Here is an 18,212-nt window from a genome sequence, read left to right on the forward strand (position 1 = left end):
GGGCCGGGAATCAGACCCAGCGTGCAGGTCGGTACGGTCATACCATGGATAATAGCCAGCATATGCAGGTCGGGAATCAGGCCCAGCGTGCAGGTCGGGACGTTCATGCCTTGGATGAAAGCAGATAGAAGCGGGTCAGGAATTAGACCCAACGTGCAGGCTTTGAGTAACACAGACAAAGGTGGGTCAGAGGGTCAGACACTACATGACAAATAGACCTGCAAGAAATCGTAACCACTTGTCAGAGAAAAATCATCACATGTCAGGGAATATTCTAACGGGGGGAAGCTCATATCCTTCTTGGTTCATCCGCCAGCCTATAAGAGAAAGACACGTGTCGATCACTGCCAGACAAAGCCTGTCATCCGACATTCCCTGACATTCACCAGGTTCCAGAAGCCTCGGTTGCAGTATAAAAAGGGAAGCTTTGTCCCTTACGCAGGGACGCTCACTCGTCATTTTCTTACCAGTCTTTTACTTTTCTTTCCGTCTTTTCTCTGTGATTTTCTGGGGAAAAAGTATCCAACTTGAGCATCGGAGGGCCTGACCCGGGGACTTTTTCCCTGGTTTTGGGTCTCTAACGACTGGTGGACTTGTCGGAGTGTGTGCAGAGCCATATCGTCATCATCCTGATCATTTCTCTTCGTGGAACTGCCCGCGCGAATCGTTCCAAGGGGGTACCTCGCTGACTCAGCATCTCGACGACTCTCCGTTAACTTTTAGTACAACAAGGCCCGCCTTCATCCGACTCAGCTTCCGGACGAGATCAAATTTGGCGCCGTCTGTGGGAAACACAACATCCTGATCCGGAACGTGACGATGGAGGAGTCTGGCCGCATTCATGTCACTATGACCGCTGGAGAATATGAACTCTTCAAGGAGGCCAAAAGATTGGCAGCTTCGGAGAGACAGGCAACTGTCTCGCGACCACGACAAGCCCCTGCTGAGGCTTCCAAGGAGCCCCTCCCTGTTTCAGATCGGGGTTCCAAAAGAAAGCAACCTGAGGTCTTTCCTCAACATCCTTATCGCGAACCTGGTATGGGATACTATCATCCGGAGCCCCAAGCGCAAAGCCTCAAGAAGGAGCTGTAAGACCGTTGGATTCGATAGAGGGGGGGTGAATATCGATTCGAAAATCTCGAGTTAAAACGCAGCGGAAATGTAAAGAAGTAAAGAGATGAACACTATTGATTTTTACTTCGTTCGGAGCCTGTGACGACTCCTACTCGAAGGCCCGTACTCCTTGAGTACTTTCGTTGGGCAATTCACTAGCAATTCGGATAATTACAATTTACGTACAAATATTGCTAATGAAAAGAAGGAAAACAAAGCTAACCGACAAACAATAAATTAAGAAGGAGAGCCGGAGTGAGTCGTCGGAGCTTTGTGAGCGTCGTTGGAGCGCAGAGCAGCAGAGTGATTGGATTCAGAGTTCTCAGAAGACTGATGTTTTGAAGCTCCTGCCTGGGGCTTCTTTTATATGCTGCTCCGGGCGCCTGGATCCCTTCCGGGCGCCTAGAATGTGACGTAACACTCCCAACCAGCATTCTCCAAGTGTCAACGTCGTCCTGGGGATAAAACTTGCCTCCGGGCGCCCGGGCCCCTCTTCTCCAGAAAGTCCTTCTCCTGCAAGAAAAGGTTAGTCCGAGGCAAATGTACCCTGCAGCAAAGAATGTTAGCACAGTTTTATCGATAAGCAAAGTATGACTTAGATTCCGTCTTTCCGAGACCGGAATCTAGTCACGATCTCGACTTAGATATCCGAAATGGATCTAAGCCGGATCGACGCCTAATGTCCCCTTCCCGGGAACGCGTCCTCACAGTCACTCCCCTCCAGTGACTTACCTCACTTACCTGCCAGACGTCCGGTCAGCCCGTCGACCCGTCTGGACTTCTCGCCAAGCGTCCGGTCAGCCCGTCGACCCGCTTGGACTTCTCGCCAGCTATCCGGTCAGCCCGTCGACCTAGCTGGACTTCTCGCCAAGCGTCCGGTCAGCCCGTCGACCCGCTTGGACTTCTCGCTAGCTATCCGGTCAGCCCGTCGACCTAGCTGGACTTTTCCTGCACACTTGATCAAAGTGTCAGACAACAACACAACTAACTTAACCTATTTGTCATTCATCAAAACCTGGGTTAGACCGTTAGTGCTACCCGCACCAACAATCTCCCCCTTTTTGATGGAATGACAACCTGGTTAAGTTAGTGAAAGCATATGTATGAAACAACATGCATTTGTGTGGTTTTAAAGTTAGTTTGTGTTTTCAAATTGGTTTAGCTAACTTAACCACCTAACCCTTCTCCCCCTTTGGCATTCATAAAAAAGTAAGCAGGGGTAAACAAGCATAGTGTAGAGTAATAAAAAGTTTGGTTAAAAAAATTCAAAGATATTGATAAAATTAACAGTAAAAAGATAGTCAAGTTTGGGGAGTTTACTTTTGAACATTTAGTTTGTAAACGATTTAATTTAAAACTTAAGTTTTGACAGTGATTTAAGTTTGAAAAAATCTAACTTTCATAATTTTTAACACTTGAGTTTTTGCAAATCAAATTTCAGTTTGTAAACATTGATTTTGAACTTTACTTTTAGTTTTCAAAGGAGTTTGGTAGAACTAATTTTGATAAAGTAAAAATAATTAAATCTAATTTTCAAAAATCAAAATTTTAAAGTTCAAAAGTACTATTTTCTAAACCATGGTTTAAAATACTTGAAAAGTTGAGTTTTCAAAGACTAAGTAACAAGGATAAAAAGTTTGTGATTTAAAATAAAGAATTTTCACAATTTTAAGCAAGTTGATATTGAAAATTGATTTTCAAAAGTAAGGAAAGTGATTTTGAGAAGCTTAGTTTGTAAACTTAAGTTTTGAAAAATCTAATTTCCACAATTTTCAAAACTAAGTTAAATCTAATTTTCAGAATCAATTTTCAATAAAAAGTAAAACCCAATTCTTAAAAACAACTTAGTTTTATAAGAGTTAGTTTTCAAAAGTAGGTTTAAGAAATTTTTGGGAGAACATTTTTCAAACAAGATTTAAAATATTTTATATAAAGGAAAAAAATTTTAATTAATTCCTCCCCCTGAACCTGACATCACTTTAACCAGTTGTCTAACCAATTAGGTACTAACTAACTATCAGAAGATAGTAGCTTTCACTTGGTTAGTCAGATTAAGTTAATTACAACCAGTCAGTGTTTGACTTGACTGATGAACTTTAATCTGATTAATATCTGAATTGTATTTAACGTCCAGACTTATGTTAATGCACTGAAATTAGCATCTTAAGTCCGGACAGTTGGCCTATGCATCTCACCCCTTTCTATGTTTGTCAAACACAAGCAAGGTAACCCTAGGGTGTTGGTGAGATGCTCAAAAACTAGTCCTATGGGTACATGCTTTCTAAGGATGTAAACCTAGTCTAAGTCAAAAAACTGTTTTTGAAAGTCTAAAAATGGAAATTTTGAAAACAAACAAGTTTAGCCTATAAGTTGATAAAATTATTTTTGAATTTTTTTTTGAAATTTCCTAGTCTATTGAGATAGAGCATATTCAATGTAAGTTTGAAATGTCACTAGATAAATCCAAAATATTTTATAAATAGTGTAGCTACAGAAGTAGGTCATCACTAAAGCTACTGCGATGATGAAGGGGGTGGTCCAGATCCCAAGGATCGAAGAAGTGCCATCATCTCAGTGTGGCGGGTGTCCCCGGTGAGAATACCAGGGGCGCCCGCCCCTGGTTTTTGACTTCCTTTTTTTTTTTTTTTTTTTTTTTTTTGAGATTTGAAATTGATTTAAGTTTTAAAAAATTTTAAGTTAAAGTTTTGAAAATAATTTTTAAGTTTAAAATTGAAATTTTTAAAATTTTGCAAATAATTTAAAACAAATTTTTAAAAATAATTTTTAAGTTTAACACCAAATTTTTTAAGAATAATTTTTAAGTTAAAATTTTGAAAGTAATTTTTAAGTTTAAAAGCAAATTTTTAAGTTAAAATTTTGAAAATAATTTTTATGTTTAAAAAGAAATTTTGAAAATAATTTTTAAGTTTAAAAACAGTTTTTTAAGTTAAAATTTTGAAAATAATTTTTAAGTTTAAAAACAAATTTTTAAGTGAAAATTTTGAAAATAATTTTTAAGTTTAAAAACAAATTTTTAAGTTAAAATTTTGAAAATAATTTTTAAGTTTAAAAACAAATTTTTAAATTTAAACAAATTTTTAAGTTAAAATTTTGAAAATAATTTTTAAGGAAAAAAAACAAATTTTTAAGTTAAAATTTTGAAAGTAATTTTTAAGTTCAAAAACAAATTTTTAAGTTAAAATTTTGAAAATAATTTTTAAGTTTAAAAACAAATTTTTAAGTTAAAATTTTGAAAGTAATTTAAGTTTTATTCATCTCACCCGATTTATATTATCAATCAAGGAATCCTATGATTTTGTGAGATGAAATTAGTTAGATTACAGAGTTTTGTTTTAACTTGTGTTAGATTCAGACTTAGCTTTGGTTTCCACAAATAGGCATTCTTCGGATAAACTTCTAAGCTTGGTGAGTCACAAGGACATCATTAGAAGTAACCAACCTTTCGAGGTTTTCCGAATAGTCCTATCCACGAAACTTAGTACTAAATCTTGGTCTAACTGGTTAGGATTCGTTTAAGGGTAGCTTCGGTCAGTTCCACTTGGCCAAATGCACCAGATCGAAACCATATCTTTCTAGACATGCGATGCCCAAGCTTCCCTAACGTACTATCATCCAAAAACTTCACCAGTACCATGAGTCAAGTTAAACTTGGTCTCTCTTTAACCAATCCTAATTACCCTGCCAGGTTAGTTTGTTTTGGGTTACCCTGTCGGGTAGGTTAGTTTTGGAGGTGTCAGCTATTCTGGAGCCTCCCCCTGAATTATTGGCCATTAATTTAGATTTTGGGTTTGTGTCGATTCTTTTTATAGTTATAATCAACTTGGTGATAATCTAAATTTTGTTGAGTTTTGAATTTTGATTTTAATTTATATTTTAGTTTTTGATCTGATTTATTCAAGTTTATATAATGTATTTTATCTTTAGGTATATAGAATTGATTAAGTGCTACTTGTGTGGTTAAGCACGCTTTCGGGACCCAAGCTTATTTGGTTGCTTTGTGTTGGGTTAATAATGATTTAAAGGTTTTGTTTGAGTTTGACTTATATCCAAGTCCGGTTTTATTATAGCATGCCTTTTGGTTATTTAGAATTAAATCTAAATTTTTAGATCTTGTTGTGAATTTTTCCAACAATTCTTTTAACTTATTAATTTCATTTTTTAATGATAAATTCTCCTCCTCAAGTGTTCGGTCTTGAGTTGGATTCGAATTTTTTAATTGTTCCTTGAGGTTTTGATTTTCCTCAAGAAGAGATTTACTTTCATTTTCCAATTTAACTAATTTTTTATTTAAACACGAGATAATTCTAAAGAATTTATGATTTAAGTTTAGGTATACCTCTTCGGAACCTTCGGAAACGAGTGCGGACTCGTGGCTTGATTCGGGTTCGGACCCGTCTTCCGTTTCCTCTGATTCATCTTCCGTTTCAGCTTCGCGAGCCATCAGCGTGAGGTGACTTTGGTGCTTTTGCCTTTCTCCCTCCGATTCGTCTGAGGAGGAATCGTCCCATGTTGCTTTGAGGGCTTTCTTCTTTGTTGACTTTGGTTTGTCAAGTTTCAATCTTGGGCATTCGTTCTTGTAGTGCCCCTTTTTGTTACATCCGAAACATGTGACATTTCTTGAGTCGGCTGGCGAACTGATCTTCCTGAAGCTTCTCTTTTTCTGGTGAACATTTTCCTTACCGGGTTCACCAGGTGTTCTTCTTCTGAGTCTTGATCGGAATCTTCTTGATTCGGGTTTGTTCTTCTTTTCTTTAGAGGAACCTGCAAATAAAGCTATACCTTTCTCGACCCGTTAGTTTGCTCATGAAGTTCTAATTCACAGAAGAGTTCATCCAATTTTAATTTAGATAAATTTTTGAAATTTTGTAGGCATCTACAATTGATGCCCTAAATTATTTCGTGGAAAAGCATTTAATGCGTACCTTATTAAGTCTCGGTTCTCCATTTGGTGGCCTATCGCGTGGAGACCGTTGAGGATATCTTTGATCCTCGCGTGGAGTGACTTGCCGTTTCTCCTTCCTGCATTTTTATATTAAAATTTTATTTAAAAAAATCTTTTTGTTACCTTCGCATCGCTTGTTCCTTCGTGCAGTTTATCCCAAAGCTCCTTAGCGTTTTGATGCGGTCCGACTCGGTTCAGTTCTTCTCGTGTTAGTCCGCAATGTAGAGTATTGATGGCTTTGTTTTCAATTGATGCCTTTTTCTTTATATCATTTGTCCAGTCTTCAGGATCTACTATGTTCCCGGAGTTGTCTACTGGAATTTTGTAAGCCTTTGTGACGCTCATCCATTGGTCGTAGTCTGTCTTCATGTAGACCTCCATTCTCCTCTTCCAGTACGAAAAGTCATCCCCGTTGAATAGGGGAGGACGTACTGTGCTGAAGCCTTCTTGTTGAGACATCTTATCCTGCACACACTAAATTAACTGGAAAAAGAAAATCCCAAGACTTCGTCTTGGATTAGCAGTGCGGGAAAAAATAGAAACTCTAAGTTGGTGTTGTACCAATTTAGATTTTAAATGCAACGAAAAAAATCTTCCAAAAAGATAATAATATCAGTTTAGAATTAAAAAAAATTATTTCACCCCCTGTCTGATTGGTGGTTGCACCAAATCAGAGCGGTACCTGCTCTGATACCACTTGTAAGACCGTTGGATTCGATAGAGGGGGGGTGAATATCGATTCGAAAATCTCGAGTTAAAACGCAGCGGAAATGTAAAGAAGTAAAGAGATGAACACTGTTGATTTTTACTTCGTTCGGAGCCTGTGACGACTCCTACTCGAAGGCCCGTACTCCTTGAGTACTTTCGTTGGGCAATTCACTAGCAATTCGGATAATTACAATTTACGTACAAATATTGCTAATGAAAAGAAGGAAAACAAAGCTAACCGACAAACAATAAATTAAGAAGGAGAGCCGGAGTGAGTCGTCGGAGCTTTGTGAGCGTCGTTGGAGCGCAGAGCAGCAGAGTGATTGGATTCAGAGTTCTCAGAAGACTGATGTTTTGAAGCTCCTGCCTGGGGCTTCTTTTATATGCTGCTCCGGGCGCCTGGATCCCTTCCGGGCGCCTGGAATGTGACGTAACACTCCCAACCAGCATTCTCCAAGTGTCAACGTCGTCCTGGGGATAAAACTTGCCTCCGGGCGCCCGGATCCCTTCCGGGCGCCCGGACCCCTCTTCTCCAGAAAGTCCTTCTCCTGCAAGAAAAGGTTAGTCCGAGGCAAATGTACCCTGCAGCAAAGAATGTTAGCACAGTTTTATCGATAAGCAAAGTATGACTTAGATTCCGTCTTTCCGGAATCTAGTCACGATCTCGACTTAGATATCCGAAATGGATCTAAGCGGATCGACGCCTAATGTTCCTTTTCCTCACTGGATCCCTCTCCTCGGTGACTTACCTCACTTACCTGCCAGACGTCCGGTCAGCCCGTCGACCCGTCTGGACTTCTCGCCAAGCGTCCGGTCAGCCCGTCGACCCGCTTGGACTTCTCGCCAGCTATCCGGTCAGCCCGTCGACCTAGCTGGACTTCTCGCCAAGCGTCCGGTCAGCCCGTCGACCCGCTTGGACTTCTCGCTAGCTATCCGGTCAGCCCGTCGACCTAGCTGGACTTTTCCTGCACACTTGATCAAAGTGTCAGACAACAACACAACTAACTTAACCTATTTGTCATTCATCAAAACCTGGGTTAGACCGTTAGTGCTACCCGCACCAATAATCTCCCCCTTTTTGATGGAATGACAACCTGGTTAAGTTAGTGAAAGCATATGTACGAAACAACATGCATTTGTGTGGTTTTAAAGTTAGTTTGTGTTTTCAAATTGGTTTAGCTAACTTAACCACCTAACCCTTCTCCCCCTTTGGCATTCATAAAAAAGAAAGCAGGGGTAAATAAGCATAGTGTAGAGTAATAAAAAGTTTGGTTAAAAAAATTCAAAGATATTGATAAAATTAACAGTAAAAAGATAGTCAAGTTGACTTGGGGGAGTTTAAGCTTTTGAAAATTCGTTTAAAGCATTTAGCTTTTAGCTTTTAGAAAGCTAGTTAAGTTTTGACAGTGATTTAAGTTTGAAAAAATCTAACTTTCATAATTTTTAACACTTGAGTTTTTGCAAATCAAATTTCAGTTTGTAAACATTGATTTTGAACTTTACTTTTAGTTTTCAAAGGAGTTTGGTAGAACTAATTTTGATAAAGTAAAAATAATTAAATCTAATTTTCAAAAATCAAAATTTTAAAGTTCAAAAGTACTATTTTCTAAACCATGGTTTAAAATACTTGAAAAGTTGAGTTTTCAAAGACTAAGTAACAAGGATAAAAAGTTTGTGATTTAAAATAAAGAATTTTCACAATTTTAAGCAAGTTGATATTGAAAATTGATTTTCAAAAGTAAGGAAAGTGATTTTGAGAAGCTTAGTTTGTAAACTTAAGTTTTGAAAAATCTAATTTCCACAATTTTCAAAACTAAGTTAAATCTAATTTTCAGAATCAATTTTCAATAAAAAGTAAAACCCAATTCTTAAAAACAACTTAGTTTTATAAGAGTTAGTTTTCAAAAGTAGGTTTAAGAAATTTTTGGGAGAACATTTTTCAAACAAGATTTAAAATATTTTATATAAAGGAAAAAATTTTTTAATTAATTCCTCCCCCTGAACCTGACATCACTTTAACCAGCTGTCTAACCAATTAGGTACTAACTAACTATCAGAAGATAGTAGCTTTCACTTGGTTAGTCAGATTAAGTTAATTACAACCAGTCAGTGTTTGACTTGACTGATGAACTTTAATCTGATTAATATCTGAATTGTATTTAACGTCCAGACTTATGTTGATGCACTGAAATTAGCATCTTAAGTCCGGACAGTTGGCCTATGCATCTCACCCCTTTCTATGTTTGTCAAACACAAGCAAGGTAACCCTAGGGTGTTGGTGAGATGCTCAAAAACTAGTCCTATGGGTACATGCTTTCTAAGGATGTAAACCTAGTCTAAGTCAAAAAACTGTTTTTGAAAGTCTAAAAATGGAAATTTTGAAAACAAACAAGTTTAGCCTATAAGTTGATAAAATTATTTTTGAATTTTTTTTGAAATTTCCTAGTCTATTGAGATAGAACATATTCAATGTAAGTTTGAAATGTCACTAGATAAATCCAAAATATTTTACAAATAGTGTAGCTACAGAAGTAGGTCATCACTAAAGCTACTGCGATGATGAAGGGGGTGGTCCAGATCCCAAGGATCGAAGAAGTGCCATCATCTCGGTGTGGCGGGTGTCCCCGGTGTGACTTTCCTTTTTTTTTTTTTTTTTTTTTTGGAGTTTGAAATAGGTTTAAGTTTTAAAAATTTTAAGTTAAAGTTTTTAAAATAATTTTTAAGTTTAAAATTGAAATTTTTAAAATTTTGCAAATAATTTAAAACAAATTTTTAAAAATAATTTTTAAGTTTAACACCAAATTTTTAAGAATAATTTTTAAGTTAAAATTTTGAAAGTAATTTTTAAGTTTAAAAGCAAATTTTTAAGTTAAAATTTTGAAAATAATTTTTAAGTTTAAAAAGAAATTTTGAAAATAATTTTTAAGTTTAAAAACAAATTTTTAAGTTAAAATTTTGAAAGTAATTTTTAAGTTTAAAAACAAATTTTTAAGTTAAAATTTTGAAAATAATTTTTAAGTTTAAAAACAAAATTTTTAAGTTAAAATTTTGAAAATAATTTTTAAGTTTAAAAAGTTAAAATTTTGAAAATAATTTTTAAGGAAAAAACAAATTTTTAAGTTAAAATTTTGAAAGTAATTTTAAGTTCAAAAGCAAATTTTTAAGTTAAAATTTTGAAAATAATTTTTAAGTTTAAAAACAAATTTTTAAGTGAAAATTTTGAAAATAATTTTTAAGTTTTATTCATCTCACCCGATTTATATTATCAATCAAGGAATCCTATGATTTTGTGAGATGAAATTAGTTAGATTACAGAGTTTTGTTTTAACTTGTGTTAGATTCAGACTTAGCTTTGGTTTCCACAAATAGGCATTCTTCGGATAAACTTCTAAGCTTGGTGAGTCACAAGGACATCATTAGAAGTAACCAACCTTTCGAGGTTTTCCGAATAGTCCTATCCACGAAACTTAGTACTAAATCTTGGTCTAACTGGTTAGGATTCGTTTAAGGGTAGCTTCGGTCAGTTCCACTTGGCCAAATGCACCAGATCGAAACCATATCTTTCTAGACATGCGATGCCCAAGCTTCCCTAACGTACTATCATCCAAAAACTTCACCAGTACCATGAGTCAAGTTAAACTTGGTCTCTCTTTAACCAATCCTAATTACCCTGCCGGGTTAGTTTGTTTTGGGTTACCCTGTCGGGTAGGTTAGTTTTGGAGGTGCCAGCTATTCTGGAGCCTCCCCCTGAATTATTGGCCATTAATTTAGATTTTGGGTTTGTGTCGATTCTTTTTATAGTTATAATCAACTTGGTGATAATCTAAATTTTGTTGAGTTTTGAATTTTGATTTTAATTTATATTTTAGTTTTTGATCTGATTTATTCAAGTTTATATAATGTATTTTATCTTTAGGTATATAGAATTGATTAAGTGCTACTTGTGTGGTTAAGCACGCTTTCGGGACCCAAGCTTGTTTGGTTGCTTTGTGTTGGGTTAATAATGATTTAAAGGTTTTGTTTGAGTTTGACTTATATCCAAGTCCGGTTTTATTATAGCATGCCTTTTGGTTATTTAGAATTAAATCTAAATTTTTAGATCTTGTTGTGAATTTTTCCAACAATTCTTTTAACTTATTAATTTCATTTTTTAATGATAAATTCTCCTCCTCAAGTGTTCGGTCTTGAGTTGGATTCGAATTTTTTAATTGTTCCTTGAGGTTTTGATTTTCCTCAAGAAGAGATTTACTTTCATTTTCCAATTTAACTAATTTTTTATTTAAACACGAGATAATTCTAAAGAATTTATGATTTAAGTTTAGGTATACCTCTTCGGAACCTTCGGAAACGAGTGCGGACTCGTGGCTCGATTCGGGTTCGGACCCGTCTTCCGATTCCTCTGATTCGTCTTCCGTTTCAGCTTCGCGAGCCATCAGCGCGAGGTGACTTTGGTGCTTTTCTCCTTCCGATTCGTCTGAGGAGGAATCGTCCCATGTTGCTTTGAGGGCTTTCTTCTTTGTTGACTTTGGTTTGTCAAGTTTCAATCTTGGGCATTCGTTCTTGTAGTGCCCCTTTTTGTTACATCCGAAACATGTGACATTTCTTGAGTCGGCTGGCGAACTGATCTTCTGAAGATCCTGTTTGCTGAAGCTTCTCTTTTTCCTGGTGAACATTTTCCTTACCAGGTTCACCAGGTGTTCTTCGTCTTCAGAGTCTTGATCGGAATCTTCTTCAGATTCGGGTTTGTTCTTCTTTTCTTTAGAGGAACCTGCAAATAAAGTTATACCTTTCTCGACCCCGGCGTTAGTTTGCTCATGAAGTTCTAATTCACAGAAGAGTTCATCCAATTTTAATTTAGATAAATTTTTTGAAATTTTGTAGGCATCTACAATTGATGCCCACAAATTATTTCGCGGAAAAGCATTTAACGCGTACCTTATTAAGTCTCGGTTCTCCATTTGGTGGCCTATCGCGTGGAGACCGTTGAGGATATCTTTGATCCTCGCGTGGAGCTGACTTGCCGTTTCTCCTTCCTGCATTTTTATATTAAAAATTTTATTTAACAACAAATCTTTTTGTTACCTTCGCGTCGCTTGTTCCTTCGTGCAGCTCGATCAGTTTATCCCAAAGCTCCTTAGCGTTTTGATGCGGTCCGACTCGGTTCAGTTCTTCTCGTGTTAGTCCGCAGTGTAGAGTATTGATGGCTTTGTTTTCAATTGATGCCTTTTTCTTTATATCATTTGTCCAGTCTTCAGGGTCTAGTATGTTCCCGGAGTTGTCTACTGGAATTTTGTAAATCCTTGTGACGCTCATCCATTGGTCGTAGTCTGTCTTCATGTAGACCTCCATTCTCCTCTTCCAGTACGAAAAATCATCCCCGTTGAATAGGGGAGGACGTACTGTGCTGAAGCCTTCTTGTTAGACATCTTATCCTGCACACACTAAATTAACTGGAAAAAAAAATCCCAAGACTTCGTCTTGGATTAGCAGTGCGGGAGAAATAGAAACTCTAAGTTGGTGTTGTACCAATTTAGATTTTAAATGCAACGAGAGAAAAAATCTTCCAAAAAGATAATAATATCAGTTTTGAATTGTAAAAAAAATGATTTCACCCCCTGTCTGATTGGTGGTTGCACCAAATCAGAGCGGTACCGGCTTTGATACCACTTGTAAGACCGTTAGATTCGATAGAGGGGGGGGGTGAATATCGATTCGAAAATCTCGAGTTAAGACGCAGCGGAAAAGTAAAGAAGTAAAGAGATGAACACTGTTGATTTTTACTTCGTTCGGAGCCTGTGACGACTCCTACTCGAAGGCCCGTACTCCTTGAGTACTTTCATTGGGCAATTCACTAGCAATTCGGATAATTACAATTTACGTACAAATATTGCTAATGAAAAGAAGGAAAACAAAGCTAACCGACAAACAATAAATTAAGAAGGAGAGCCGGAGTGAGTCGTCGGAGCTTTGTGAGCGTCGTTGGAGCGCAGAGCAGCAGAGTGATTGGATTCAGAGTTCTCAGAAGACTGATGTTTTGAAGCTCCTGCCTGGGGCTTCTTTTATATCTTTCGGGCGCCTGGAATGTGACGTAACACTCCCAACCAGCATTCTCCAAGTGTCAACGTCGTCCTGGGGATAAAACTTGCCTCCGGGCGCCCGGACCTCCGGGCGCCCGAATCCCCTCCGGGCGCCCGGACCCCTCTTCTCCAGAAAGTCCTTCTCCTGCAAGAAAAGGTTAGTCCGAGGCAAATGTACCCTGCAGCAAAGAATGTTAGCACAGTTTTATCGATAAGCAAAGTATGACTTAGATTCCGTCTTTCCGAGACCGGAATCTAGTCACGATCTCGACTTAGATATCCGAAATGGATCTAAGCCGGATCGACGCCTAATGTCCCCTTCCCGGGAACGCGTCCTCACAGTCACTCCCCTCCAGTGACTTACCTCACTTACCTGCCAGACGTCCGGTCAGCCCGTCGACCCGTCTGGACTTCTCGCCAAGCGTCCGGTCAGCCCGTCGACCCGCTTGGACTTCTCGCCAGCTATCCGGTCAGCCCGTCGACCTAGCTGGACTTTTCCTGCACACTTGATCAAAGTGTCAGACAACAACACAACTAACTTAACCTATTTGTCATTCATCAAAACCTGGGTTAGACCGTTAGTGCTACCCGCACCAACAGGAGCAGCCTCAAGCATCTGTAGCTGAGAGTTCACAGCCGCGAGATTCGAAGAAGGGAAAGGCCCTTGTTATACCTGAAGCATTCCCCGAGGATCCAGACGAGAAAGTACCTTTCTCAGCCATGATTCTAAATGAAAGACTGCCTAAGGGTTATAGAGCTCCATCGATCGAAGAATATGATGGGAGCAAGGATCCGGAAGATCATCTGTGAAAATTCAAAAACGCAACCCTGCTGCACCAATATAGCGATGCTGTTAAATGCAGAGCTTTCCTAAATACTTTATCTGGTTCATCCTTAAAATGGTTTGACGGGTTGCCTCAAGGGTCCATCACCTGTTTCCTGGACTTCAAAACGGCTTTTCTGCGCCGATTTGCCAGCAGTAAGAAATATCAAAAGACAGATCATTGTCTTTTCGCTCTAAAGCAGAGGCCGACTGAGCCCCTAAGAAGTTATATAAACCGCTTTAATCAAGTGACTCAAGATGTTCCCACTGCCACTTCGGAGATTCTGATGAGTGCCTTTTCCCATGGATTGGGAGAAGGTGAATTCTTCAGAGATCTCATTAAGAATCCTGCTCGGAATTTTGATGAGATGGTGGAAAAAGCTGCTTCTTACATCAAGGTAGAAGAAGCACAAGCAGCTCGCAGGAAGGCCGAAAAACCACTTCCTCCCACCAACAGGCAGGAAAGAAGAGCGCCTCAACCACCCCCTCAACCTCTGCCACGAGCCCGGGAGGTCCGACCTGCCTTTCATTCCGGACCCGAAATTCGACCTGCCCCTCGAGTGGCCGCTGTACATATCCCCCGACCTAGGCCAGGGAGTAATCGATATTGCACTTATCATAGATCCCATACACATGATACTAACCATTGCTTTCAGTTTGCTCGGGACTCTAAGCGAGTTGCTGAGATGGGTTTGCCCCCACCTGAGCTAGCTCCTCAGTTAATCAAGATGATGGAAGAACAAAGGGTGGCGGGACAAGCCGGGCCATCTCGCCCTGACCTCGCAGGCACTCATCAGCCTGGCCGAGGAAAAGAGCCAGAAGGATCACGAGAAGTTGAGAACAGAGGCAATGCGGCCGTCAGAGAGATAGGCATGATCTCAGGGGGGCCAACCGACGGGGACTCAGGGAGAGCACGAAAATCTCATGTTCGGCGATTGGAGGTTCATGCTGTTGGGTGCAGTCAGGATCAAGCTGCTGGCCCTGTTATTAGTTTTGGGCCAGCAGACCTGGAGGGCTTGGAGTTGCCTCATGACGACGCACTCATCATCAAAGCCATCATTGCCAACAACCGAGTGGCTCGGGTTTTTGTCGATACCGGGAGTTCAGTCGACATTCTATTCAGGACTGCATTTGAAGAAATGCAGATTGATGCTGCTGAGCTTCAACCAGTAGCCACCTCTTTATATGGATTCACGGGCAATGAAGTGAAGCATATGAGTCAGATTAAGCTGGCTATATCTCTGGGGACCGAGCCACTGGTGCGCACAAGGAGGAGCACGTTTATAGTGGTGGATTCCCCTTCTTCTTATAATGTTATCCTAGGGAGGCCCGCCCTGCATGAATTTAGGGCCGTTGTCTCCACCTTTCACCAAAAAATCAAGTTTCCTGTGGGCGAGTAGGCCGGGGAAGTTAGAGGGGAACAGAAGGTCTCTCGGCGATGTTATATCGATATGGTCCGAGTTGAGGCTCGGAAACATCAAAGGATGCAGGATGGAGGTGTTCATGTCGTTCAAGAGGAGCATCTTCCTATATCTGAGGAGCCTATCCCCTGGGAAGAAGTGCAACTACATGCTGAGCGACCTGAGAGTCTGACTAGGGTTGCGAGCGATCTGTCCTCTTCCCTCAAAGAAGAATTAATTCAGTGTTTAATCCGCAATAGGGATGTATTTGCCTGGTCTACGGAGGAACTTCCTGGGGTTAAGCCAGAGGTGGCTGAGCACAAGTTGCATTTGTTACCTGAGTCCCGGCCCGTGAAGCAAAAGAAAAGAAATTTCTCAGCTGACCAGAATAAAATAATAAGAACCGAGGTGGACCAGCTCAAGAAGGCCGAACATGTTCGAGAAGTGCAATTTCCCTCATGGCTTTCCAACGTGGCCTTGGTAAAGAAGCCTAACAACAAGTGGAGAGTATATATAGATTTCCGAGACCTTAACCGGGCCAGCCCCAAAGACTGTTATCCTCTGCCTCAGATTGATCAAATGATGGATTTCACAGCCGGATGCGAAAGAATATGTATGCTGGACGCTTACCAGGGGTATCATCAAATACCTCTAGCCCGGGAAGATCAAGAGAAGGTTAGTTTTATTACGGCTGACGGTACTTTCTATTATACTGTCATGCCCTTTGGCCTCAGGAACGCCGGAGCCACATACCAGCGAATGATGGATAAAATCTTCCGGGAGCAGATCGGGCGAAATGTGGAAGTTTACGTAGATGACATACTTATCAAGTTCCCGCTGGCTGAAAACTTGATCAAAGATGTGGAGGAAACGTGCAGAACTCTTCGACAGTATGGGTTGAAGCTCAATCCCTTGAAATGTCTATTCGGGGCTAAAGGAGGAAAATTCTTAGGTTATCTGGTGACCGAGCGAGGAATAGAGGCCAATCCTGAAAAAGTTCAGGTACTCAAGGATATGCAGCCGCCTCAGAATTTAAAGGAAACTCAGAAGCTGTTCGACAGAATAACAACCCTGTCAAGATTCATTTCCATATCTGCGGATCGGGCCGCCCCTTTTTTCAAGGTGTTAAGGAAAGCCTCCAAGTTCCAGTGGGATGAAGAATGCACTAAAGCTTTTGAAGAGTTGAAGAAGTATCTGGAGACCCTGCCTTCTCTTTTTAAGCCAATTATAGGGGAACCCTTATGGGTTTATTTGTCAGCCACCCCTGAGGCTGTAGGGGCAGTGCTCGTTAAAGAGCATGACAATGTATAACGACCAGTGTATTTCTTCAGCCATTTATTGAAGGGCGCCGAGTCCCGATATACGACACTCGAGAAGTTGGTTTACGGATTGGTTCTTATGGCTCAGCGGTTACGACCTTACTTTTTATCGCATCCAATCACAGTTTTAACCAATAGCACCATGGGAAGAGCACTGACTAATGTCGAAGTTGCGGGTCGGCTTATTAAATGGGCCACAGAGTTGGGAGAATACGACATACAATATCAGCCTCGCACCACTATTAAGGCACAAGCCCTAGCAGATTTCTTAATAGAGGTACATCAAGCCAGCCCTGAGGAAACGTGGAAGATTTATGTGGATGGGTCTGTTAATCATCAAGGGAGTGGAGTCAGTGTCTTAGTAATATCTCCTCAAGGAGATATACTGCAGGTGGCAGTGCGATTGAATTTCCGAGCCACTAATAATGAGGCAGAGTATGAAGTTTTGTTGGCTGGGTTGCAAGCAGCCCGACATGTTGGAGCAGCCCGGGTAATCATCTATTCAGATTCCCAGTTGGTGACTCAACAGGTTACTGGCAACTTTATTATAAATTGTGATAAATTGCAAATGTATCGGGAAGCCTATGAAAAGATGAAGGCAGAATTTACAGAGGTCACTATAACAAAGATACCCCGGTCAGAGAATGAGCGAGCAGACAAATTAGCAAAGATGGCCAGTTCCTTAACTACTTGGGTGCTGGATCGGTCAACGGCGCAAACCTTTATGATAGCCCAGATAGATTTGCAAAACAATGCAGGAGCAACTATTGATTGGCGGGCACCCGTGATTAGTTATCTCAGGCAAGGGATCTTACCTACAGATCCCGAGGAATCCCGATTAATAAGAAGGCAAGCCCATGCTTATGTCATGATTGGGGACCAGCTATACAAAAGATCCTTCTCTCGACCCTTGCTTAAATGTTTGAGTATAGAGGAAGCCGACCAGGCCTTGCGAGAAATACATTTAGGATGTTGTGGCAGTCATGTGGGAGGTCGGACGTTATCTCGCAAGGTACTCCTGGCCGAGTATTTCTGGCCTACTTTACAAAGGGACACTCAGAGATTGGTGAACACCTGCTTGTCCTGCTAGAAACATCAGAACTTGACACATCGACCTACAGCTTTGTTGAGAACGTCGATCGTGTCCTGTCCTTTTGATCAATGGGGCATGGATATCGTAGGACCATTTCCGATGGCACCCAGTCAAAGGCGTTTCTTATTGGTAGTCATGGATTATTTTTCCAAGTGGGTAGAAGCAGAAGCCTTGACCCGGATTACGGAGGATGCGGTTATTCAATTCTTGTGGAAGAGCATCCTTTGCTGATTTGGTATTCCTCATAAGCTGGTGTCTGACAATGGAAGGCAGTTTCAAGGACAAAGAATACAAGCCTGGTGTAAGGGATTTGATATAACGCAAGTTTTCACTTCAGTAGCTTATCCTCAAAGCAATGGTCAGACTGAAGTAATTAACAGAGAAATAGTCCGAGGTCTGAAGGTTAAGCTAGAGCATGTAGGAGGCAATTGGGTGGAAGAGCTACCAAGCATTCTATGGGCTTATCGTACAACATCTCGGGAAAGCACAGGTCTGACGTCATTTCACCTGGTTTATGGCAATGAGGCAGTGGTACCCATAGAGATTGGTGTACCGTCAGTTAGAAGGATACTCTATGATGAAGGAAATACGGAGCGACGGCTAGCTGAGCTGGATCTTATTAGCGAAACCCGAGATCGAACGATGGCTCGGCTAGAGGCTTATCGGCAAAGAATGAGACAAAATTACAACCGAAGAGTAGTTCCCCGATTCTTTGG

At 40.2% G+C, this 18,212-nt stretch overlaps 1 protein-coding gene across 1 annotated transcript; it reads left to right on the plus strand.

Moving 5' to 3' along the window:
• Window positions 1-819: 819 nt before the first annotated feature.
• LOC122039077 lies at window positions 820-15,277 on the plus strand. The gene is made up of 4 exons (XM_042599089.1): window positions 820-1,005; window positions 13,444-13,667; window positions 13,725-14,943; window positions 15,008-15,277. Exons 1-4 carry the CDS (start codon window positions 820-822, stop codon window positions 15,275-15,277), a joined length of 1,899 nt encoding a protein of 632 aa, XP_042455023.1.
• The last annotated feature ends 2,935 nt before the right edge of the window (window positions 15,278-18,212 follow it).

Source organism: Zingiber officinale, chromosome 1A (assembly GCF_018446385.1).
Source record: "Zingiber officinale cultivar Zhangliang chromosome 1A, Zo_v1.1, whole genome shotgun sequence".
Classification (NCBI taxonomy): Eukaryota; Viridiplantae; Streptophyta; class Magnoliopsida; order Zingiberales; family Zingiberaceae; genus Zingiber; species Zingiber officinale.

Excerpts from the sequence above, each read along its gene's own strand:
- LOC122039077 (XM_042599089.1), top strand. The coding sequence starts at position 820 with ATGGAGGAGTCTGGCCGCATTCATGTCACTATGACCGCTGGAGAATAT. Across the intron at positions 13,668-13,724 it reads AAGGATCCGGAAGATCATCT|AGCTTTCCTAAATACTTTAT; the intron begins GTGAAAATTCAA and ends TGTTAAATGCAG. Across the intron at positions 14,944-15,007 it reads CTCTGGGGACCGAGCCACTG|GGAGGCCCGCCCTGCATGAA; the intron begins GTGCGCACAAGG and ends ATGTTATCCTAG.